The sequence below is a fragment of the Lagopus muta genome, chromosome 6 (assembly GCF_023343835.1).
Source record: "Lagopus muta isolate bLagMut1 chromosome 6, bLagMut1 primary, whole genome shotgun sequence".
Taxonomy (NCBI): Eukaryota; Metazoa; Chordata; class Aves; order Galliformes; family Phasianidae; genus Lagopus; species Lagopus muta.
This window is the reverse complement of record NC_064438.1, coordinates 52,537,029-52,562,439: the sequence shown is the minus strand read 5'-3', so window position 1 is coordinate 52,562,439 and position 25,411 is coordinate 52,537,029. Positions and strand designations below refer to the sequence as shown.

The window sequence follows — 25,411 nt, the reverse complement described above, 5'->3', positions numbered from 1 at the left end:
CTTAAATAGAACGACCTGCAGGTAATTATTTCTCCACTCCAGTTGCCTTTCTCAGAGACATTTTTCCATTTTAAGTAGGAATGATTGATTTGATGAGTTTTCTTCCATGCAGCAAGTGGAAAGTAAAACTAAAATCTGACTTACAGTAATCCTGGCTGCACTTCAGTTGCTCATCTTCTAAAGGCTGTATGAAAACAGGTTGTTTACTTGCTAATTTCTAGAGTAGTCCATCTTGCTGTTAAAACTGCATTTCCCGAAGGCTGATCGCTCAAACACTCAATGCTAATATTAGCATTGATCCTTTTGCAGCAGAATGATAAAGTTGCTTATTTCTCAGTCCTTTTAAATGTGCAAAACTGTCTATAAGCATGGCTGACAGCTTATCAGCTCAGCAGACAACCTTGAGAGTTTAAAGACATTGTCTTACGTTTCCATCTCTGTTTTGCCACATGATTTAAATTGGGAATTTGTAAATCCTGGTAAATTTAGAGTGAAGAAGGGGTCTGTGAATACACCAGCCCTGCCTCCTCCCACAAAATGGCCTCTTCCTGGCAGAGGGTCTGTGGATGTGGTGGACCTGCAGACCTTCCCTTTAGCAGCGGATTTGTGGGTGCGAACTGAGCCTCGAGTTTAATTTGTAACTGACTGAAAGAGAAAGGAAATAAAAGAGCCTCCAAAACAGCACGTTTAATAGCCCCAGGTTTTTTTGGCTTTTTTTTTTTGTTGTTTTTTTCCCCCTTTCAAATGTTTTTGTTCTATTACAGCTGACACCAGTCAAGGAGAGAGGAAGCTCTTTAACTTTAATGCAAAAAAACCCAGCAGTGCTCTAACAGAATTCTGTTAGCGTTATACCTCCAGGCTGATGACCCTGACAGACTGGAGAATTTAAAAATAAAATTACTCATTAGTTGTTTTTTTTTAAATTAATCTGTTTAGTTGTATCAAGCCATTTGAAGCCTGATTTTTTGCTTAAGAAGAGTAAAAAATTACCTATAGCAATAAATCCATCTGTCTGTCATGCTGTTTATCTGTCTATCTATCTTTCCCCTGAAGACTTTAAAACGTTGTTTTTTATTTTTATACCACTGCTGAAAATCAATTGTGACATTTTCTGTTTAGGCTGCTAAAGGTTTTGGCAGATAGAACATGGATTTTGTCTTTTGATGGTGAATTCATTTCAGCATTTATCGCAAAGTCCTCAAGTGTTTAAATCTGTAGCAATAGACGACTGTAACTCCCACTGTGCTAAACTCCACCAGGTCTCTTCAATTGTTCTGTTATTCAAAAAGAATTGGGACTTGTTTCATCTGTGTTAGCAAACGTGAGACTTGTATGCTATTTATGTCAGAACTAAAGCTAACTTTGCATTTCAGGCTGACATCTAGAGTCTAACTTTTTAGCTCTTTCTCCTAAAGTCACCCACTCAACTAACAGTATTATTCCTTTAAAAACTGCAATGCTGTCATGTGTATAATGAAGGGAAAGCAAAAGCTAGCCTGCAAAAATACTGGTTGTGTGAGAGAATACCCAGCAGAACTTTCTTACTGGCCATAGTGAATACCAGCATTTGGGAGCTTTGGTTGTGTCCATTGGGTTGTTCCTAATACTGTTCCCATTGGAGTCTGATGGAGCTGTCTTTTATATGAGGAGAGGATGGAGCTGGCGTCAGCTCAGCACCTCCTGCCTTATCTTGCACAAATCATTTGGGTGATGTCTGCAGGAAACAAGTTGGCGATCCCAACTTCCCAAGCCAAACATGCTTCTTGTGTTACCATGAGTGCTGATGGGCCAGGACCCCTGGGTAGGACTGCTGGGGCAGCGCTTGCTCAGTGACTTCCATGCATTGCTTTTGTAGTGGGATGAGAGAAATCTGCTCCATGGTTTTCTGCACCGTGCTGCCACTTGGTAAAAATACTGCATTGCATATGCTGTTTCTGAAGCATGCATTTTCCAGTTGTGTTAGGTGAGATGACTGAGGCATTTGAACGTTCAGACTACCTGTACAGTGTTGTAATCCAGTGGGAAGATGCAGAGGCAATAAACAATTCTGGTATTGCATGGATCAACTTTTTGCTGCTGCTGGTAGTTGTTGGTGATACTTTTTTTTCAGTTCGTGCTGGAAGTGTATATTTTGTTAATGAAGAAACTAGTGGTTTGTTCTTCTTTCTTATTCATCTATCAAGATTTTCAAATAAGATATTAAAATGCAGAGTCCTAGAGGTAAAAAGAGCCTTCGAGAGACTTCAGCTCTAATTTTCCCACTGAGGCCAGCCAAAACATTACACTTCTGAACTATAATGCATTCTTGCTCTAAGAATGACTGTGAAAGTTCACGTCAAAGGGCTATAAATCGCTACCAAACTGTTTTCCAAATGTAAATGTATTGTGCATGTGTTAAATTTGATTGAGTTCCTTTAAAATAGTTTGCTCCAAAAAGCTTCTTCCATAAAAAAGCACAATATGAAATGTGTTTACATTACAATATGGCAGTTACATTACATTACATTAAATATATATATATATATTGTGCATCTGTTTATTTACTGTGAGTTTTTGCTAACTGACCAAGGAAAGTAGCAGAGAGATCTGTAGCCTCATGCTAAAAGCCCAAGTGTTAGTTTGCCAACTATTGATGTTCCCACGATATTTTGAGGACAAAAAACTGAGGCAAACTGGAACGATGCTGTGATGCTGATAAAGGCAATGCAGTGTATGGAGGTTAAACAACTGAAAGGCAGACGTATTTGGAGTGAGTCTGTGCAGACTGTTGTCTCGCTGGGGCCAAGCACTTCTTAGGCATTTGTTGCATATTTTTACCAAGTATAGAATGTAGGAAATCTAAACTTGACACATTCAAAACTTTTTTTTTTTTTTTAAAGGTGGGAGCTTGTTTTAAATTTTTAAGCTAGGTTTTTTAACTAATGCTTCAGAAATGCCTTTTCAAACTCACAGGGCAAAATGAGTGTGATGATGGAAAAGAACAAAGGCAAAGTTGCTCATTAGACTTAGTTAAGGCTAAGTTGATCATTGAAACAAATTTGCATTATTTTCCTTGCGTGGCATTCTGTAACAACTTTACTCTGTGTGCTTTTGTTCCAGTTGACATTTGCTTGAATGGCAAAGCAAGTTGGCAAATTTTGTGCTGCTGGTCTTTGAAGTTGTGACTCCAGCCCAAACAGCCTTCTCTTTGTGTGCAGCAGGGAGCCCTTTGGCTCTGGAGAGGGATGCAAGCAGCACAAAGGCTAGAAAGGGTCTTTGCATACGAAGTGTCACAATGCTCTCCAGCACTTAACTTGAAGTAGCTCAGGGCTTGTAGGAATATTGGGTTATTTTCTGTGAATTTTTCCTTTGCTATGCAAGGAGTTAAAGTTCAAAGTGCACAAGATTAACCTGAAAGTACGTTTTTGATCTTCAAACAGAGCTTAGTATGCAGAAGGATTTAAGCTACAGTGGGAATTCACTGTCTCCTCTGTTCAATACAGTTGTTTTTTCATGACGCAGTTGCAGTGCAAGCTCTCTGAGGTACAAAGGAAGGAGCAGGGATTTACTCGAGATGGATAAAGTTTGCTTCATGATTTACTCATTCTTTCTGGAGTAGTACTAAGAACCGCTGCACATCACCACTTGTCTGAAAAGCTTGTCAGAATTCAGTGTCAAAATATAAATGATGGCTTAGGAATGAGGGGCTTCATATAAATAAGACAGTGTATAAATATCTATTTATTGTAGTATTTGCACATTTCACGGTCAGCTGAACTCCTTTTACCGTTCATAGCCCATATTCCTTGTAATAGGAAGGTACCTTGCACAACGTGTGTGCTAATGCTCCTCAGATGACCCAATTTGGTCATAGCTGTACATTTCTGAGGGAGCGCTGACAGATAACTGTAACTGTTAGAGCTTTTCAGTGTTTTCATATATATACAGAGCTAAGGATGTGCATGAGCAATCCCAGGATTGAGCTGCAGCAATTTTCTTTTTAATGCATCTTCTGTAGCCACTGTTTGGGGAGGAAGAACGCTGCATGGCAATGGGAGCTGCTCACCTCGCTTTTATGCTGACCTTCTTGAGCAGTTGGATATTTGATGGTTGAAGAATAAAGGGGCTGGGGACCACAATATCTTAAAAGGGAAAGGCCTCCCGAATTTATAAGATTGAGGTCAGCCTTCTGCCTGTGCAGGTGAGGGAGGGCTCAGTGGGAGAGGAGGCGTCAGGAGCCATCTGGAAGGGCTGTGAGGCCACGTCAGCCCCGTGTCCCTCGGGCCAGTCGGCTGACCTGCTTTTGTATGTGCCCTTTAACCCATTTTGGCAACTCCAGCAATTTCAAAAGGCAATAATTAGCAACAATCTATTTAGGCTGACCCAGCTGGTTTTGACTGAGCCAAATTAGGGACCAGTGGCCCAAGCATCCCAGGATCCTGAGGGAATTGGCTGACATAGTCGCCAGGCCACTCTCGATGGTATTTGAAAAGCTGTGGTGGTCAGATGAAGCCCCTGATGACTGGAAAAAAGACAACGTCACATCCATTTTAAGAAGGGTAGAAAGGATAACCCAGGGAACTACCAACCTGTCAGCCTCACCTCTTTGCTGGGGAAGACCATGGAACATATCCTCCTGGAAGCTATGCTAAAGCATATGGAAGAGAAGGAGGTGATACAGGATAGCCAGCATAGCTTCAACAAAGGCAGGTCCTGCCTGACTGACCATGTCTTCTTATAATCGTGTAACTGTGTCAGTGAACAAGGGAAGAGCTGCTGATGTCATCTGTGTGGATTTCCATAAGGCTTTTGACATGGTCCCCCATAACATCTTTCTCTCCAAACTGGAAAGATATTGTTTTGTGTGTGCTGTTCGATGAATGAGAAACTGCTTGCAAGATCATACCCAGAGCATGGTGGTCAATATCTAGATGGAGATCAGTGTCAAGTGGTGTCCCACAGGGTTCATTACTGGAACAGGTGCTCTTTAACATCTTCATTAATGACATCGACAGTGGGATTGAGTGCACTCTCAGCAAGTTTGCTGATGACACCAAGCTGTGGGGTGCAGTTGACAAGCCTGAGGGACGGGATGCCATCCAGGGCGATCTGGACAGGCTGAGCAGTACCCGCATGAATCTCATGAGGTCCAACAAATCCAAGTGCAAAGTCTTGCACCAGGGTCAAGGCAGCCCCACCCCCCCACCACCACCAATACAAGCTGGGCGATGAAAGGATTGGACATACCTCTGCCAAAAATGACCTGAGGGTGCTGGTGGATGGGAAGCTGGACTCAGAATCACAAAATCACAGAATCATATGATTCTGTATGAACCAGCAATGCGCCCTCACAGCTCAGAAAGCCAACTGTATCCTGGGCTACATCAAAAGAAGCGTGGCCAGGAGAGCAAAGGTGATCCTACCCCTCTACTCTGCACTGATGAGACTTCACCACTGGAGTCCTCAGTACAGGAGAAATGTGGACCTGTTTGAGCTTTATTTACAACAAAGGTTTTTTCAATAAGGGTGAGGCACTGGCACAGGCTACCCAGGTTGGTGGTGAATGCCCCATCTCTGGAGACACAGTGAGGCTGCATGGGCTCTGAGCACCTGATGTAGCTGTGGGTGTCCCTGTTCATTGCAGGAGGATTGGATCAGATGGCTTTTAAAGGACCCTTCCAACTCAAATGATTCTATGATTCTATGATTAAGCAGGCCTGTGGACTGGTGAAACCAGTGCAAGATGCTGCAAGAGGCATCTCCCTTGTAGTTTGAATGAGGTTTCATTGATTAATGTGTATATGTTAGCATGAGTATTAAGCTGTATTAAAGCCACTATTAACTGAAAATAAATCAGCTTTCCATGTAGGATTCCCTTTCAATAGGTAACCTAACTTAATTTGAGCAGCACAGCGTGGAACTTACACAATGCATTGGAGGAGATGATGCTGTCTGCTCCCTACACTTGAAATTGTATCATCCTCTCTTGAAAGGAATTGCACATACTGTACACATTTTAAAACAGCAATTAGATCTGTTTTCCTTCTTAACACTTCTACTTAGATTTTTTTTTTTTCCATAGGAAACTTGGCTGCATTTTAATACTAATCTTTCTGTAACAAATGCATTGCTGAGGGGGTGGGCTTTTTTTGTAACATGAAGGGCTTCTGAGACTCAGTTCAGTGACTCATTAATATATAATGGTATGTGCAAACAAGGACTTGCGGTGTGTAGCAATGCTTCTTTTACACTAGTGTCATGTTCAGTGGTAAATGGCTGCCTTCCCAGTTACTTGTACCATATTTGTACTTCATTAACCATGCATGCTTATACCCAAGTAGAGATTGCAATGCAGGTAGCTTCCAGGGTTGGAATTAAAGGGTACCACTTACTTTCTGGACCTTTGCTGTGTCAGAATTGATATCCAAAGTTGTGAGAGACATGCATGATTTTACAGGGACTTTGACTAGCAGGGAAGTTCTTGTAGCTGAACATCCAATCGGGCTCTTGGTTGTTGCTTTTTTCTTTTCACATATTTTGGCTTTGAGATGAGATGCTGAACTGTCTTTCATTTTAACTTTGAGAAAGGCTGTAAAGAACAGTGTGCACATATTCACAGTGGGCACAGTCTGTTGGTAAAATGGAGCAAAGTTGGCTACATCTGTCAGGTTCTCTGGTCCTATTGGTGTCAGCATGCCTGGTGGGGTGAGAGCAGGTATCCCACAGCATACCTGCATGGAGCAGGAATGCTGGACGCAGGCAGACAGATCATCACAGCACTGATGGAAGCCAAGCCTGGATTACCCTACGTAGCAGAGCTGGGAGGAAGAGCTGGCAGACCGGTCCTGCAGGCTTCTTAGGGAGCCCAGTTTGCACAAGACAGAAAGTACGCAAGTGGTAACAAGGCAATCACATGCTGGCCTGACTTCAGCCATCAGCAGAGCATTGCTATGGTTATTAGCTAAGTATTTCCATAATGTGTGTCTGTGCAAGTTATAATTAGAACCAAGCCTGCCCCTTGCTAATTACAAGCTTGCTTAGAAGTATAGTTTATATAAAGCTTTTAAAACTTTGTATGAGGAAGATATACATCCACAGGCATAATGAGAATGATGCCTTATTCTCAAACTGAAGTGTATAAGCTTTGGTGTCTGTTTCTCCCTCCCTTCATGCTTTTATGTTGCATCCTCATCCAAAGGTTTTGCCAGAAATGCTGTCCAAGTTTCACCAACATCAAACCAGTGATTTTTGAGATTTCTTCCAAGTGAGATTTCTTCTTCAGTCTCACCAAGAGAGTGAGCCAGATGTAAACCAGCTAAGATGTCTTTGAGCTTCGTGTTTGGAGAAGATGAATAGCAATACTTAGATCTCTCGTGCAAAGAAGTTAAGGAGTCTTGAAAGTTTTGTTAAACACTCTGGGCAGGATCTATATGAGTGCTGATCCATCTATGGAGACTTGCTGTGTGTTTGCTTGAATAGTGCTGCACCTGCATGCCTTCAGCTCAGACTCTTAGGAATAAAGTGAAGCTGACAGTGTAAGTACAGAGTGTGTCTGTTGTGATAGTGCTGTGGCATCATATCCTTCAGTGTCTGAAGGAGAAAGTGAATCCAGTGGAGCCTGCAGGGCTTCTGCTCTCAGCCTTTGACATCTCTGGTACAAGGAGATGCCCACTTCACCTTCACTGCTTTATAGGAAGAAAAACAGAGTGGGATGCATACCCTCATGTGTGGGAAAGGGCAGGAAATTCCTGAAAGAACTGCAGCTAATGAATTACTCTATTTGCTTTTGTCTAGCCATATTTGAATTTTGTATTAGTTTGATTATTCAGGTCAGATCAGATTTAGGTCAGTTGAGATGGATTTTTTCCAAATCCAGTTCCCTTGATTCCTACTGTAAACGCTTACCAGATGACACGATGCGAAGCTGGAACAGACTTGAGCTGTGTGATGACCAAATAAAATCTCAGTGGAAACCACTTCCACGTTCCTAAGATCAGTTTCTCATGTAATAAATTCTGCAGCTAAAATTATATCAAATACTTTTCTGACAACAGTTGTTTTTTTTCTAACGGACAAATCCCAGCAGAGCTGTTTATAGGAAGCCTCTCTCTTGTGTTTGCTCTCACATGCCTGTTTTTCAGACCTACACTGAAGAGCAAATACGTGTAAGAATTTCTCAGTGTCCTTGCCAGTGCTGCTAGACCCACCTTGTTTTGTCTTGTCTGAAATCTTCCACCACATTTCTTTCATATTCTCCCGTTGGTAAGAATTACATAGGAAATGACCATTAAAGACTTCTCCCTGAAGGGATGATCTGGATTTATTTGCTGATGCCTTTCCCTCACATTGCTTTATCTGCCTGATCCTGGATGGAGACGAGTCATTCAAGTGGGTGCCTTTCTTGTGCCCAGTGTGACACTATGGGCTAAAACTTGCAAAATCTTACAACAGAGAATACTTGAGAGGGTGAGCATCTAGGAGTATACACTGGTGTCCTTGGGCTTGGAAGGTGGAGTCCAGGCCATGTCTTAATCAAACGTACTCGCAGGAAAAGCTGCTTTAATTGGGTTTTTTAGTCTTAATTTTAGTGCTGTGTACTTTTCACCTTCGTTAAAATGGAACTAAAAAAACATCCAGAACTTCTCACCAGATCAACCTACAGCTTCTTCTCTTGTTACAGCCTTTCTATTAGTTTCCTGATATGTTGAAGGAAGTCTTGACACCAGACTTCCTGGAGGAACATATTGGCTCATGTTCTGCAACATGTCAGTCTCCTCTGCATTAGATCAGGCAGATAAGAGCCATGTCTTCAGTTTTGGAAAGTCTTGGTGTACCTAAATCATGGGAGAAGGCCATGTGCTTTCCTGTGTCTCTCCTCAGTGACTTCTACAGCCATGTTAAATTGTCGACTGCCATTTGTCTGCTTGATTAGATGCGTTCTGTGCGTACCTCAAAATATGGGATGTTTTAAAGCTAGATTTGCTATTTAAATAAGAGGTTTGCCTTAATTGGCTGTTACAAATTACAAGCAAGAGGGAATGATTTATTGCTTATAATTAGAAATGAGTTACGAGAGGGAATGTTGGTAATCATAAAATAAAGCTTGGAATACATTGATTTCCAGATGGCTGGCAGTTTAAATTGCTCTTTAATGTAGAATAGGCCAGATACAAGAAAAAAAAAATCTGACATCCATCTTTTTTCCTTGATGGATTGCTTGTGCAAATCTGTAGATACCTGATTTTTGAAATACTGATTTTGTTGCATAATCTGATGGGAGCAACTTAATTTGCTCAGTACTGCATGCTATCAGTAGTGGTGGAAGAGGCGAGTTATTATGTTGCCTGGTGTTATTTTTGTCCTCGTGATGTCACCAGGGAAGATCTGCCACCACCTTTGGGTACAACGATCTCGACGGGCTGTTCTCAGAGGCTGCAGGTTACTGAGATGTTTTTCTGTTCATCTTTTGCCTCGTTAACTGTTTTCATGAGATTGAGATTGATCAAAACACCTGTCCAAAAGCAAATATTTGTAATCCTCCTTTCTTGAGTCTAGCAAAACACATTTGTGTCAGAAATAAAAGCAGCAGTGCGACGGCTGAGAGTGTTTCGATAGCATAAGGCTTCTGTTGGGTAATGTTTTAGTTGACTTTTTGAATTTTGTTCCAGTTACTATAGATCCAGGCATGATTTTAAAATGATTTATGTTTCCCTTATCTGCTAATTGTTGAATTTCTGCCATAATAGATAAATTCTGCACTGTTAGCATATGTAAGGCCATGCTACAAGGTAGTTGGACATATCTGGATCATCACCACATGAGATGTCTCACACCTGTGTTTTAAAAATGACATAGTCATTAGGCTTGCTTAACTGAGACCATCATGATTACTCATTTACCTTCATTAAAATGCTTCATAGCTTCCTTATTTTTAAATAGCTTTTCTCAGCAAGGTACAAATCTGTTTCTCTGCCATCATTTTATCTGAAAAAATTAGCATGGCGAAAGGAATAGTGTATTTTCAGCTAATGTTTTCCTGACCTGTGGAGAGATGAGCTCATCAGTATCCTTATTGACAAGGCCAGGAAGAAGGTGTGTCAGCCAGAAATATTAAATCAGTCAGCCCTTCTTGTCCTGGAGCAATTGTAATTTCCCATGGTCTGCAGCAATTTCCTTTAGAATCAGATACGTGCAGAGATTGTTTTGGATCTGCTGCTGTAGTATAATTTCATTTGGTCCCAATAAGGTGGCCTTCGATGTCATTCTTTCCATTTTTGTTGTTGAAAACCTTTTGTTTTAGTGGAAAGAACAGCAAGTTGCCATTTTACAGCATCTGATTGAGGAATGAGTGCTGCAGCGATGGAGAATATTGCTCACTCTGAGCTGGGTTAGTGAAGACAGCAGATGTTGGCAACCTCTGCCCTTCTCAGAGCGGCGTGAAATGAGTGCTTAGTTCACCGTACATTAGCAAACTTCTGGCTTTTCAAGAGACATTCAGAAGTGCACTGGTGAGTGATGTAGGTGCTTATTTCTTTGCTGATGGACATTTCCTGTACTGGATAATAGAGGCTCTTATTTTTTTTAACCAGTTTACTTCTGCAAGTTCGTACAGCCTGAATACTTCAGCCTGGGTATTTGCTAGAAGAGGCCAACCTCATTAGTGCTGAAGGTTCTCAGTGCTGTGCTGTCTGATGCTGCGCTGATGAAAGCGTAACTCCTCTGATCCAGCATTAAAGAGAACTGAGTGGGAATCAAAAGTGGGAACAATTTCTCATTTCACTCTATTTTTTGTTGTCATTTTAGCTTTGCGTTTTTCCACTTGAAATGGCTCTTTCTATGATATTTCATGCACAGAGAGAAGGATCCCTGGTAGGGTTCAGATCCTGCCTGCTACTCCATCAGTCTCAGTGGTATAGCCGTAAAGCAGCTTGCTGTGCATGAACTGAGGTCACTGCCATGTGGTGCCACAACCTTTTGGTTGGCATCTCTTTGTCATTAGCTAAGGTCTGTGCGGCCCTATAGCTAGGAAGAGTGATTCAGAGAAACTCCCTGATGCCTTCATGTGGATGATGAGCTGGGCTGGGCGAAGGGCTGGTCAGCATGGCTGCCTCAAAGTCAAACAACTCAAGTGCACATGGTTTCAAGGTGTGAGCATCAGTGATGTTTTGTCATTCTATAGTGCTGATGTTTTCTATGGGCTCTTTTAGATACGCCACGGTGCACCCTCGCACCACAGTCCATTTTCTCCATGCATCAGATGGCCATTGGTCAGTGTCATAACCAGCCATGGCCTCGGCCGCGTGCCTTGGCTTCCTTCCTGGGGGAAGGGAATGACTCTTGTGAGCACCCAGCTCATAGCTAGCAGTGGGTCTGCAGCTGTGTATGCAAACCCTGAAGTACTGTGGGATTGTTGTCATATTCCAGTCTGCTTTGCCTTCTGGAAAAGAGCTGGGGTCCTTGTCCAGGGAGGTCACTTCTCTCTTGTGCTGAAATGGCAGAACCATGGGTCATCATCTCCTGATGCTGTTTTCTTTCCAACAAGATCATTAAAACCTCTCAGAGAGGTAATTCCCAGCTTTCCGGTAAGGATAACGTTGACAGTACCTAATTAAAGGGCACTTTTAGCCGGGATAAACATTTATATTAATTTCCTTCTCACACAGATGTCTGGTAAACTGACTTCCTGAGGCAAAACCATCTGGCCTCAGGTGGGAGGGGTATTTCAACCAGCATGAAGAACCTGACCCAACTCCCACTGGACTGTTTCTAAATGGCTTTTTCTGTCACTGAAGTGGCAGACACATGAAATACCTGCAGTAGAGTTAGACAGGTTTTGTACACGTTTGCCTTGGAAGACCTGCATAATGGTACTGCATGCTGGTGGCTCCAGGCTCCACTTCCAATCGTGTATTCTAGGTTTGTCTGTGTATAAAATTAGTATGTGTGGTAAGCAGCAGTAAGATGTTCTCTACTTGGATTGACTAAATTAGAATTCAGTAAGAAACACGGCTTTGGGTGAGTTTCCAAATTACTTTCAGGGTTTTGCTGAGGAGATTGTTATGGAATCATAAACCTTTTCAGTGGGCAAACAGCCTGATGCGAGTTACGTGCTTTTATTGCCTCATAGTACTCCTCCTATTTTATGTACTGTGCAGTGTAATCTTTTGTTATTAAATAATAAGCAAAATAAAAACAGTTGTTTGTCACAGCCAGCTTGTTTTCCAGAGAATTTGTTCCCTTTGAAAGTTCAGTCTGTGTGATCTTAGCCCTGTCAGAAGCTATTATACTGCATCTTCTTTTAAATCGTTCAGCTGGAGGACAAACCTCGATGTTATCGTGCACATCTCAGCCGAGAGCGGAGCAGATTCGGTGGGGAGCAGCCTCTGATGACATGTACTGTGCTGCTGGTTTTGTCGGGAACATGTCAACATTATCTGCTTCCAGCGCTACGTGTGTTGGCTGACACGAGCATTGGTAGATCTGTATAATTTCTGAAGCAGTTTGAAATGTGGATATAACACTTAGGGCTGTGTGAAGTCTTGAAGTCTTCTTTTTTTTCTTTTTTTCTTTTTTTTTTTCTTCCCTCCTGATGGCTTGTATTGCTGTTCAGAAAGTTGCTGGTTTGTTGCTCCCTCCCACTGTACTGTAATACAATGTGCTGACTGTATTTGATTGTAGAATTCATAACAGAAGTGCTTCAAGCTAGAAATTGTCATTGCTAATGAGCAACTGGTGGAAGGTTTGGGAAGACCAGGAGCACCACTGCTTTCCAGTCACAGCATTACATTTGAAATAGAGGCTGTTGCTTTAGTGTATTTGGGATTGCACCTTAATGCAGGATGGGATGCTCACTTAGGGGTCTTGCTCTTGGACTTCAATGGACAGGGTTTTTCTGCATCCCATGAAAGCATATTATAGATTAAAAGTAGGGTGAGATTCTTCACTTCCCTGTTTTTTCAAGCTGCTTGTTTGATCCGTAATGCTCAGACCTGTCTCAACCTCAGGAGCAGTCGTGCTTTTCCATGAGGACACACAGCACCCCTCTCCTTCATGCTCTGTAGTGCAGCCAGGCAGCAGAAGGAGCCGTATGGGTAGCCATGGCAGCCAGTAATTGATGGCTCCATATGGCCGGTGTGCTGCAGCTGCTCTGGTTTAAGGAGGTCAGGGCATCGGGGCATTTAAGGAACTAACCAAACCTAGGCATCCCTATAAAGCCTTCCTGAATGAGTTTGTACAGTAATAGCAGGATTTTCCATGGGTGTGAGACCAAAGGGAGAGAAATCAACTTATTTTCTTTTTTAAATGATATCGAAAAGCATTATTTTAGAGGGAAAAGAAGTTTTTGGGATGGTTTTTAGTTTTTCTCAGTTCTTGCTGTAGCTTGCAGTAGCACAATGCAGAGGGCTCAGCCCGGCCCTGAGCTTTATGGTGCATGAAACGATGTGCTGAGAGAGAAACCACATTACCTAAACTGGATGACAGTGCTGTGTTTCTAGTAATGAAGTGACGAAATACGCTTTGTGAGCAATTGGCATGGAGCAGAAATACAGCTTTAATTTCAGAACGGGTGCAAGAGTCACTCACTGCTGAAAAATGGCATGGAAGGGCTCTTGGATATAGCATTAGTTTGCAAGTAGGCTTTTCGTAAGTGTGAATCTTATTATTTTCATTAGGGGACCATTTTAATTAAAGTGAAACTGGAATGTTTACTTTCTGCTTCCTGTAGCTTGTGATGGTTTTCTTCACTGTGTGAGCACTCGCATAATTTGCTCTAAAAGAAGTGTCAGCAGTTTCTGATTACCTTGTGAGTCTTACTCAACAGCTTGATTTTAATTGGGGGGAGGAAAGATTTCTGGGTGCTCTAGGGAGGTCTGAAGCCTTTTGGTATCATGAAGCAATAGGTGCTATCTTTGGTGCAATGTTAATTACAATAATCACTTCTAGTGGTTTAAAATAAAGGTCCTTCATTGCTTACCCCCGTTGGGCTTTTTCTCAGTTATGTCAGTGAAATACAACCTGGATGATAATTAGCATCCCTCAGCTGCTTAACCTTTTAGCACCTCTGCATTTGTGTTTTTGTAAATGTTTGAACAGAGTGACTTTTGGAAAGCACAGATTGACAGGTAGCCTCAAATTTTGGGAGCACTGTACAATTCAGGCTAGGTAAAGAAAGGAGACGGTCAGGCACTTGGGGTGAAGTTTGCCCGTGCTTTCACATGCATTCTCTCTAAGCCCAGAAGTCCGCCAGGAATTGTAAGTAATAGATAATTTATGTAGGTCAAGAGTATCTCTTTCTTGAAGATTTTGATCATCATAAGATATGACAAGAGGTGTCTGTCACAGAAGAATGTGTTCTGGATCGTGCAGCGGTGCAGCTCCCGAAGCACTCCTGTACCATCTTTTCATCTGTATCTGCTGCAGGGAGTCACCTTGGACTCCTTTGGTTGCTGAAATGCCTTTTGGGTCTTGCAAAGCATTCCAGAGATGACCGTTTTTGGAGCTCAGCCAGCGCCTTGTATTTTAATATTGTCTTCTTCATCACAGATAATGATCTGAAGTACGCCCTGCTTGTTCTCTGGGGTTATGTTTCCTCCTGCTGATTATTTGAAATAAATAAATAAGTAGGAAAACAACTGGTATCTGTGTGTCAACAGGAAGGAATGACTAATAGAAAACGGAGAGCAAAGATACTGCTTATCATAAAAGACTACATCTCCAGAAACATAAATTGGTATTCATTAAGTTGTTTGCGTAGAGTTAGTTAAAAGACATACTTGAGGAGCTGTTGAAGCCGTGGTTCAGTAGAAAACAAGTCATGCTTTTCACAACTGGATGTATCTAGATGAGGAGGAAAGCCTGAAAAGCAACAATAGCTGATGGATTGAGAACAGCCTTCGTGGCAGTAAGGAGACAACAGTCTGTGAAATGCTTTTCAGAAAAGAATGATACTTAGTGCTCAGCTGTGGTGTAATACTGATTCCTTTTTTCTCCTCGGATATGCAGGTCTTCTTTGATGCAATTAAAAAAAAAAGTTTATGTTCAGTTTCTGTCACTTGTTATTCCAGGTATGCAGGGTCCCTTTGTTTTTGATGATGATTTCCATAACTGGAGTTTAACGTTCAATCTGATAATTATGGAATCCTGTGTACAGAGTCTTACTGGTATCTTGCATATGTCATCAAATGAAGGGTAGTAGTTGAAGAGCAGTGCTGGGTAATTCAGAAGGTGGCTCAGTTTTGCCATGTCTGCATTGTTCCAAAAAATGCTTTGTTTGTCCCCAAAGTGTGACCTGCCCCTCTGAGCCCACTGTGTTCCTTCCTGGCAGGCAGCCTGCAGGTGCAGCTTTTGCTGTGCTTGGAAGTGCTGCTGCTGCACACTGGGACGGCAGCAGAGGGATGAGGCATTGCTGTGAGGGCTGCCTGCTTCTTCTCTTCCTCACCGCTTCCTTGAGTCTTTTTGTTTCTGTAATATCTGATCAAAACATCCCTTTCATGGACCTTCAGGATGAGCTGAAATGTTGTGCTTGTTGACTGGCATTTTTCTCCATGATCCTGAATTGGGGCAGATGCTTAGAAGGGAATGTGTGTACTAACTATTGCATGGTTTGTGACTGTCTGCTGTTAGCTTTGCTTTGCGTTTTAAAAAAAGTTAGTGCACAGCAGAACACTAGCAAAGTGCTTTCATTTCTTGCATACTATACATCAAGCTCTTTTGTATATTGTGTAACTTTTCTCATGTTCACCATTTCTTTCCTTTTTTGCAGGTTAAGACCCTTGATTTCTACACAGCTGGCTAAGAAGGCTGCCACTGAGGAGGTATGCAAAGCCCAACTCTTTGTAGAGTCATTAGGGTTGGAAAAGACCAGTAAGGTCACCCAGTCCAATCTCAGCCCACCTCTACCATGCCCACTGCCCACGTCCCTCAGTGCCAAATCTCCACAGTTCTTGAGCACCTCCAGTGGTGGTGACCCCACCACTCCCTGGGCAGCTGTGCCACTGCATCACTACTCTAATCTGAGAAACGATTTTTCCTAATATCCAACCTGAACCTCCTCTGAACCTCTTCCGTTGGTCTGGAAATTCCCACAAGCTTTTCTCAGCCTGTCTCAGGCTGTGTAGTAAATATGGGCAAAAGAAATGAGACTCATGTGTCAGCGGTCAGAGCAGGAGCTGGTTACTACAAGCAGTGCAACACTGAAGTTGTGTCTTCTAAACAAGGTTTGCCTTTACTTACTGTCAGTAACCTTAGCCTCATAACCCCTAGTTCAATAGGAAAAAAGGAAAGATTCCCTGCAAGCATCTAAAAGGGTATATATTGAACGAGTAGTAGGAGAGGCAGAGCTTTGTGCCTGTTTCATCACTTGGACCGTGCCCACAGAGATGGGGGACGATAGGAAGTGCTGCTTCTGTGGAGCTGGTGGTGACACAAGGGAAGGGTTGAGGTTCTGGAGCCTGCCTAAAGAGAGCAGTGAAGAAGCACGAAGTGACAGCTTACCCAGTAATAACTTGGCTTACTCTTTTTTTTATTGTTTGGTTTGCTTTGGAAATAATTATATTTCCATTGAAAAGTTAGAGCTAGTAAGTGGTCACCATCAGAAACCCTCCCAGGGTGGCTTTGTGCATGTGAATGTTCTGCTGAAAGGGTCATGGCTGTTATCACTCACAGCAGTAACAGCTTTCCTTTGCTTTTATATTTACACTGTACAAAGTAAACACATGCATTTTGCTGATGATAAAAGAACTGTGTGTCTGACAATTCTGTTCCTAATATACCAAAGGAATTTGTCATTCCTTTCTTTTTCCCCATGTATGGGTGATACCGATGCCCTTTTGAAAGGGTGCTGGCCAACTGTGATAGCTTGATGTGCTTTCACAATGCCCGTGCGTATGTAAAGTTGCATGCCAAACTGAAGTCCAAGTTGTCTAGAAGTGAGTCCAGGAAGTTCTATTTAAAGATGTTGTTTGACTGCTTTATTTTTAAAATGACTAAAATCCACTGAGTTTCAGAAACAGTTTGATATCCTGCCTAGGGAAATACATTTTCACTTCTTATGTTACACTCATTAGAAAACCCTGCACATTTTTAGAAATATAGCAATCTGGAAGTGGACATGATAATTAGAAGAAGGTCACATTTTAATTAGCATAGTGCAATTTTAAAAAATAATGACTCAATTGTAGCTCTTTTATATTCGCTCACTTTTTCAGAGCAGATGGATACTTCCAGCATAAAAATTGGTAGACGTTATGATTCATGTCAAATGGTTGGGTCTATTTCTGCTTGTACCTGAAACGTAGATGGACTCAACTTCATCAGTCTAGAGGCAAAAACAATGGTAGGAAATACAAAATAAACTGGAGGGAAGTTCCTTTAAGTTGTATTATTAATTTGAGCATTCGAAATAATGAAAACTTGCCTTTGAGTGATCCAAACACCTAAACATTTTCTGCTAAAATTAATGGGTGCCTTGTGGCTTATTAATGAGCTATTGAAGCAAACCCATAGATGGCTGTGAGTATCTCAGACATTATTGCTTGACTGGCATGGTATGTGATATGTGACAATTTTAGGAGCAGCTTTGATATTTAAATAATTAGACCATCAGCTTTCTGATATGGGGACTTTCTGTTATGGCGTACCTCTAAAGTGCTTGGAGCTAGAAAGATTCTGGGAGTTTCTGTATCAGAAGTAAATCCATTACCAAATAAATAATTACAATGCTGTGACAGACCTTACTGCCAACAGAACTGAAGAAGACGCAGCAGTACATGGTTGTGTGATGTGATTTAAAGCCTGGAGCACTGCAGGGCTTTTCTTGTGGTAGGGGTGAGGGAAGCTGTATGGGGCAGGGCACATCACTGCAGGAGATGGATTTGGTGCCTGCCCCATTCCTGAAGTGGAGACAGCGTTACTTGCACCTCCACATTCACTGCTGTCTGCTTGCTGTGTGCTGCTGTTGCTCTCTCTCCCAGTGTCCTACCTAACCTTGGAGCATCTGACTAGGTGCAGATGCTGGAATAGGTCCAGCAGTGACCAATTCCCAAATTAGAGTTTGGAGGTCGTTATTCTGATGTATTTCATAGGAAATGGTACAGATGCTGTTGTGTATTATCAACTTAGTGCTCTACCATAGCATTAAGTGCTGTCTAAAGAGTGCCATTTGTTCCACAGCTCATTGTGCCTCCAAATAAATCCAACCTGAGCTGTCAAAGCTAATAGTCCTTCTTTTTTTTTCTAATTTGAAGGGTACATTTTTACCATCATTGAAGCACCAATAGCATTGTTACTGTGTAATAGGCTTGATGTGAGTCAAGCACAGTAAGGAAAAGGTGGTGAGCTTTCCCGCAGGGCTCTGTTGAGGAGCCCTCAGGCCTAAATTTCTCCATACATTCTCCTCAGGGGAAAGTTCTTTACCGAGTGGTGAGGTGCTGGAACAGCTGCCCAGAGAGGCTGTGGATGCCCCATCCCTGGGGGTGTTCAAGGCTGGATTGGATGGGGCCCAGGGCAGCCTGGTCTAGTGTTAGATATGGAGGTTGGTGACTCAGCAGGGGGATTGGAGTTTCATGATCCTTGAGTTTCCTTCCAACCCAAGCCATTCTGTGATTCTGACTTGCCTGTTCTCTGGCATGGCTACACCTCCAGCACTTGATGTGAGCTTCCAGCTCTCTTCTTGCTAAGCATTACGTAAGAATATTGAATAAAAAGGACTGCCCTGTCTTCTGTTTTGCAGGTGACCTTTCCAAATGCACAAGCAGAAGCCTCTAACTTAGAAAAGCCAGCGACTGTGCTAGTGGAGAGCGGCCCAGTAGCTTATAACCTTGATGAAGAGGTGGAAGAGGAAGAAGCAGAAGAAGAAGATGATCACTGCATGAGTGCATTGCAGTTAATGGGAGGAAACGGTAAGTTGGGATGCTGTCTGCATTACAGCCTTTTATTTCTCTGGTGCTGTCAGGTTTCTTGGTGCAGAGTTCAGGACAGACGGGGTTCCTGTACTTGTCTCAGTGCTTTGGCAGCTCATCCCAAGCTGAGATTGCTCTTGTGAGAGATTGGAGTCACCTCTGTCAAAAATGGGACTTTCTTAGGGACCCCTCCAGAGAAAAGTCTGTGTCTCGATCTTTAGGTTAGGAAGGTTTCTCAAGAGGAAACTGATGTTGGGCCTTCTTTGGAATGACATTTATTAATGTGAATCTGAGGAATTAAGTAACGCCTCTATTAGAAGAGTTTGGGGCTTGTTGCCTCACAATGGTGCACAGGCCCTTTAGACTTGACTGTCCAGCTCAAGGCAATCATCACAGCCTATTTCTGGGATCAGTGTCAGAGGAAGGAGTTCTCCAAATTCAGAAACGATATCGATAGTGTGTGGTGTGCTGTATGGCATGCAGATGTGTGCTGATTTCTTTGGGCTACCCAGCAAAGCCTCTCACTTAATTGGACTTCTCTGTTGACAGGAAAGGGCAGTATCCTTTCTGTTGTGTTCTTCCTAGCAGGACACATCCATGTTTATCTTTTATTAAAAACTTCCCCTCAGAAGTCAAGCCTTGAAAATATACCAAAATATTTTTGAAATGAGGGAAGCTAATTATGGGTTTTGAAAAAGCAAGATGAGGATAAGTCTCCTCCTGAAATGTTATTTACTGCAAAAGTGTTTCCAGAACTATTAATTTACCTTTCATGGACAATATATATATATATATATATATAGTTTTCATAAAAGCATGTGTTGCTTTTAAATTGATTTTTCCACTTCAAAATAATTGCTGAACCCTAGGAAAAAACAGTTTGTTGCCTGCATGTATTATTAGAATAACGTTCCCAAGAAAAGACACCCATGTGGGGGAGGGTGGGTCCATGTTTATTAATAAATCCCCAACAAAAATAGAATAAAGGTCACGGAGCTATTTTTTATTTGTAAATGTTACTATTTTAAAACCATTCTGAGAACATTCTGCTGCTCCCTGTCTGGTTTGGACAACAGCTGAAAAATCAGAGTTAAATAAAATAAAATAAAAAAGGAAAGGACTATTCCCAGAATTCAAATGCAGGTGTGCAGAGCTGTTTAGCAGAACAAATAACTCCTTTCTAACTGCTTTCTTTATGGATTTTAGACCTGTCTGCCTGGAATAACTGCAGGAATTACAGATGCTGAACATCATCCATTCTAGACGAATTATTATAGATTACACTTTATTTCTGCTTCAGAGCATTTGCTTGACTTTGGATCAAATGCTGCAGTATATTAAATTTGGAATATAAAGGTTAACATCACGGAATGCTCACATGTAATCGTTATCTTTAGGTTTGACTTTGCAACAGAAAATGTCTTTCTCACTTTATTCAGGAAGGACAGAGAAGAGAAGTTGTGCGTTAGAAGCACACAAGCGTGCCTTCTAATGCCCAGAACACACAGACTTTACAGCCAGCATCATTTTAGGAAACAGAACAGGATTGGAAAAATTGACAAAGTTTTAAGTTGTGCCTCTAGGAGTAAGTAGGTGTGGGAGTTCTGAGTCAGATGTATGGGACGCATTGCATGACAGAAACCCATTTCTGGAGGCTTTCAAGGTAAGGCTGGATCAGGCCCTGGGCTGTGGTGTCCCTGTTCATTGCAGGGGAGTTCACAGAATCACAGAATTGTAGGGGTTGGAAGGGACCTCCAGAGATCATCGAGTCCAACCCCCCTGCCAAAGCAGGTTCCCTACAGCAGGTCGCACAGGTAGAGTTGGACTAGGGGACCTTTAAAGGTCCCTTCCAACCCTAAGGGACCCTATTCTATTCTGTGTAATGAGGTCCCAGTGACAAGTGAGTAGAAATATTTATACACATACATTTACAAATAATTTTATTATATGGAGGAAGAATGAAAGAACTTTTTCATCAACCCGAAGAATATATGTGATTTTTTAAAATGCTTTTTTATGGCAGAATTTATCATCTAGTTGGACAGCAAGAACACAACCTGAAACTTGCAAGTACTTATGTTGAATGTTCCACCTACCTGGAATATTTGCATTTTTATTTATCTTTGTCTTCATGTGTTTCAGATTATGGCTGTGATATGGACGATGATGATGGCTATTAGTTCTGTTTACTTCTAAAGACATGGACTATTTCTTGTTCCCAGAAAAACTGCAATCATCTTCAAACTGTGTGAATGGTGAAAGAAGCAGTCTATGGTCTGCAGATGTTATCAAGCAATCCTTACTTCTGTAAAGTGAATTTTAGCTTTGCATTGGCTCTGGTCAGTTTACATTGACTCATAACCCAGCAATAATGTTTGGGTTTGTACTTGAATTATTTTTATTTTGGTGGTTGTGGTTTGAGAATAAAATTATTGGGAGTCATGTTTTCAGACAACAAAAGAAAGAGACAAAATAGGCAACGTAAAAAGAGTTATATGACTCTGCTTAGTGCACATTATTGAAAGGGAGCATACAGAAGGACAGACAGTGGGATGGATAAAAATGAGAAGCTCACCACCTGATTGAGTACACCAGGATTAATTGTCTTAAATACTACAGCCAACAGAGAACACTTCCAACATTTACTGACAAATTGCCCTTGTCATTCTATGCAATCTTCCATGCTCAAGCCTATCATAAATTGACAACAAGTTATGTATTGTACCTGTTTCTCTGAAATGGAGTAAATATTTACTGATACTAATCAATTCATAGATGTCTAGAAGTTGTCTCCGTAGAAGGTAATGTTGGCAATGAGGAAGTGACTTACGCTGTAAGTCAGATATTTACGTGTGAGGAAGGAGAAACCTGGGTGAGGCAAGAATTGGAGAGAGAAAGCTGGAGACACTGCTGGTGTCACGTACCTTTGGAGTCACTGGGGGCAGCCAGGAGGTGTTGTGGCTGGTGTTGCTGCAGGGGATTGACTCCAGCCATCTCTACAGAGCTGCTCCCATCCGACTGAATTGGAGTGCAGGTCTGCTCCCAGAGCTGCCTGGCTTTAAAACCGGTTGAAAGCAAGAGAAAGCTGAGCTTTTTAATAAATAAGCTAGCATCTGCTTTGGCTGAATTTAATTTTATGTAATATATTTAACTTTCTGTGGGTAAATTAAAGGTCACCATGCAGCAGCCTGAATTTCATGGCTCAAATCCTACCCTTAAACAGTCTCTGCTACGTGAATAATGCTGGGGCTTCAGCTGTATGTGCCCCAAAATGTCAACAGGCAGATCCTTGTCACCCAGTCAGCAATCCACACGCTGTAGTGGGACAGTGGATCAGGAACAGATCTGCAGTGCCGGATCCCACCCTGCTGCCTCTGTGCTGCCTTTCCCTGACACTGCTGGGTCTCCAAGGCTCCCAGCCCAGTGTGAGATGCACTACCATCTTGATGGCTGCAGCTGCAGGAGATAGGATGCTTTCATCTCTCTCCCTTGTCTGTGACAATCATGAATGCTCTAGTATTGCATACTTCTCTTATATCGGGCAAAGGTGGATGTTTATCTTACCACTATGGGTTCTGTTAAGCTGGCCTTCCTGGCTAGCTCTTCCTTCCTATCCTTTCTGGGATTTTGAAGCACCATTTTAAAGCACCACTCACTAAGGCACCAGTAATTCTGTTGCCTCAGAGGGTGGATAGTGTCAGGAGAAGAAGCTGCCTTGGGAAGGGACAAACCCCAGAGAGAGGAAGGGAGTGATGGTTCTCATACCTGTGGCCATTGCCAACAAGGGAAAGGACCTTCCATACTTCTTCTGTCCCTTTCAGTAGCTTGCATAAAGGGGATCATGTAAATAGAGCCAGAATGAGTGCATTTTTTAGGCACAGAGTTGATTTTGTTTGGGTGGTAAATGTAATGTGTTGACTAGGTTTTATGTGCTAGATATTTTGAGTCCCAAATAGGAGCATTTCTCAGTGATCTCTCTTAACAGTAGAGCTTGGTTAAAAAATGCAATAATAAAGAAGAAGATGTTGTAAGACTACTGGGAATAAAAGCTCTTCTGAATCAGATTTCAGTTTGCAGCACATTGAAGAGATTCCTTATAATTGCTGGGAAGCGGCTGGTGCTTTCATCAAACAGCCATAGCATTTTTTTCGGATACTTTATAAGCACTGCACAAAAAAGTTCATGGAGGAGATAAACCTTTCTACCTCTCTTTTATCTATACCATAATTCAAAATCATGCTATAAGCTGACAATAAAAATAAAAAAGTAGTTTGTTTTATCAAAGTTCATGGTCTGCGAGTCTTTGAGACAGCTGAGTTTGAGCACTGGGGTTTGAATTAATCTGTCAGTAGCACTGTTACAAGTAACCGTGCTCTCAGTGTATTCTCAGAGCTGGGTTTTATTCCAGGGTACACATTATTCTCCATGCAGGAAATAAACACGCATCAATAAACATGTGTATGACTCATGTAGGTCGAGAACGTTTCTCAAATGCGTAATGTTGGTTCGTAAAGAAACGTCTGAGTTCCGTATTGCTGAGGGTCTTTCCTGCGGTTTTCTGTGTCGATTTTCATGGGTTTGTTAGCCCTACAGAATATTCAACCTGCTGCCAAAGTAGGGACATTATGTGTGAGAGCTGAGAGTCCACTTGAATAACTCCTGCTAGCACATGTTAGTTTTGTTCTCACGTTGTGTTTCTGAGAACATTGTCTCCTGCACTGGGAGCAGCGAATGCTTTTCTGTATCAGACAGGAAAATACTTGCAGGTTTTGAAAGCTCTCATGAGATCTGATTGGAGAAGGCTATCTCACAGTCTGCTAGAAGGGCAGTTAGAGAGCAAAAAAGGACCTGCAAACCCATAGCATCTCAGTATTGCTGGTGAAGCTAATGGCATGGTTTCTGCACAGGAGTCCTAAAGGCAGAGCCATGGTATTGCTCTGAGCATTGCAGGCTTCTTAATCTATAGTGGTTATCATAGAGTCATAGAATCATAGAATGGCCTGGGTTGAAAAGGACCACAATGCTCATCCAGTTCCAACCCCCTGCTGTGTGCAGGGTCACCAACCACCAGGCCAGGCTGCCCAGAGCCACATCCAGCCTGGCCTTGAATGCCTCCAGGGATGGGGCATCCACAGCCTCCTTGGGCAGCCTGTTCCAGCGCTTCACCACCCTCTGTGTTAAAAACTTCCTCCTCATATCTAACCTAAACCTCCCATGTTTAAAACCATTTCCCCTTTTCCTATCACTATCCACCCTTGTAAACAGCCATTCCCCCTCGTGTTTATACGCTCCCTTCAAGTACTGGGAGGCCACAATGAGGTCTCCCTGGAGCCTTCTCTTTTTCAAACTAAACAAGCCCAGTTCCCTCAACCTTTCCTCATAATATATTATATTATGTATATTTTTAATTTATTGGTGACTTACCGGGATTTTTATAATGTTCATTCCTTCTTGATTTAACTAAGCTCAGGAAATGTAAACAGATTAGAACATGCTAGTTTCTGTTTTTATAGCTAGTCATTAAAATGTAAAAAGATTAACACTGCATTAACTCTGTTTACTACTGTTGATGTATCTGGACTATTTTGTTGTATGTAAGTGAGCCTTTATTCTCTTGGAATCACTTGGACCTTGCTTATTTCAGGATTCTGATTATAACAAAGATAGACCATAGGGCTTCAACATCTGTTGTCCCTGGGTCGTCTTTCTTGAACTCACACAAGCTGTAGATGATAGGTTTTCTTGCATAAAGCATGTCTCTTGCTGCAAGTCACTTTGCTCGACAGGCAAAATTCTCCAGCTGTTGCATCCAGCTTGTCTGCCATGCAGCCTTTTAACAATCTTTTATTGTGGGGATAAAAAATGAAAGAAATAAGGAAAATAATAAGATTCTTCACTGGGGCGACTGTATTTTCAGTGTCTTAATCATCCATGACGTTTCTTTAAGACCGCTGTGTTCACTTCAGCAACTCAGAAATGGTGCCAGACAGACAGCCTTGTTTTGAGGGTTAAACATATTTGTCTAAAAAGTCCTTGCCATCCTGATGGCTCGTTTGTATTCCTTGGATTGCATTGAAACTCTCTTTGCAAATGCGTGTACGCTTAATGTAGAGTTTTGCTTAATAACTGTTCTGTTTCTTATTTTTATGTTGAATCCTTGCATTTGGTTCACTTAGTGCCAGGGAAGTTAAACCTGTTAGATGTAAGCACATGTATCTTCCTTACACAACCACAATGTGAGTCAAGTTTTTTTTGGTTTTTTTTTTACTGTAATATATTTGCTGCAAATAAAAAGTAAAACCCTTGCAGAACCCATCTTTTATGGTGCTCTTCTACTGATTTCTGATTCTTCTGTCTTCGTTCTTGTGAATGTTTTTTTGATTGGTTGACAGTGGAAGAAATCCTTTTAACTCAGAGCTTTCTTCTGTCTCTAAAAGTGAGGTAAGTGTTTCTTACAAGAAATTGTTCTGCTGGTAAATGTAGATACTTTCTGTAAACTGCATTACATTAACGAGGTTTTAGCACCAAGCTAT

The 25,411-nt window shown here is 41.9% G+C and overlaps 1 protein-coding gene across 3 annotated transcripts in view; it reads left to right on the top strand.

Annotated features, from left to right (window-relative positions):
• The window catches only part of BRF1 (BRF1 RNA polymerase III transcription initiation factor subunit), a 166,342-nt gene extending 141,134 nt beyond the window's left edge, over positions 1–25,208 (top strand). For all 3 annotated transcript variants that reach the window (XM_048950213.1, XM_048950214.1, XM_048950212.1), the window contains 3 exons: positions 15,743–15,794; positions 18,710–18,878; positions 21,021–25,208. In XM_048950213.1, coding sequence (XP_048806170.1) covers positions 15,743–15,794; positions 18,710–18,878; positions 21,021–21,058 — 259 coding nt within the window. In that variant the 3' untranslated portion in view covers positions 21,059–25,208. The remainder of the gene's footprint in view (positions 1–15,742; positions 15,795–18,709; positions 18,879–21,020) is intronic.
• The last annotated feature ends 203 nt before the right edge of the window (positions 25,209–25,411 follow it).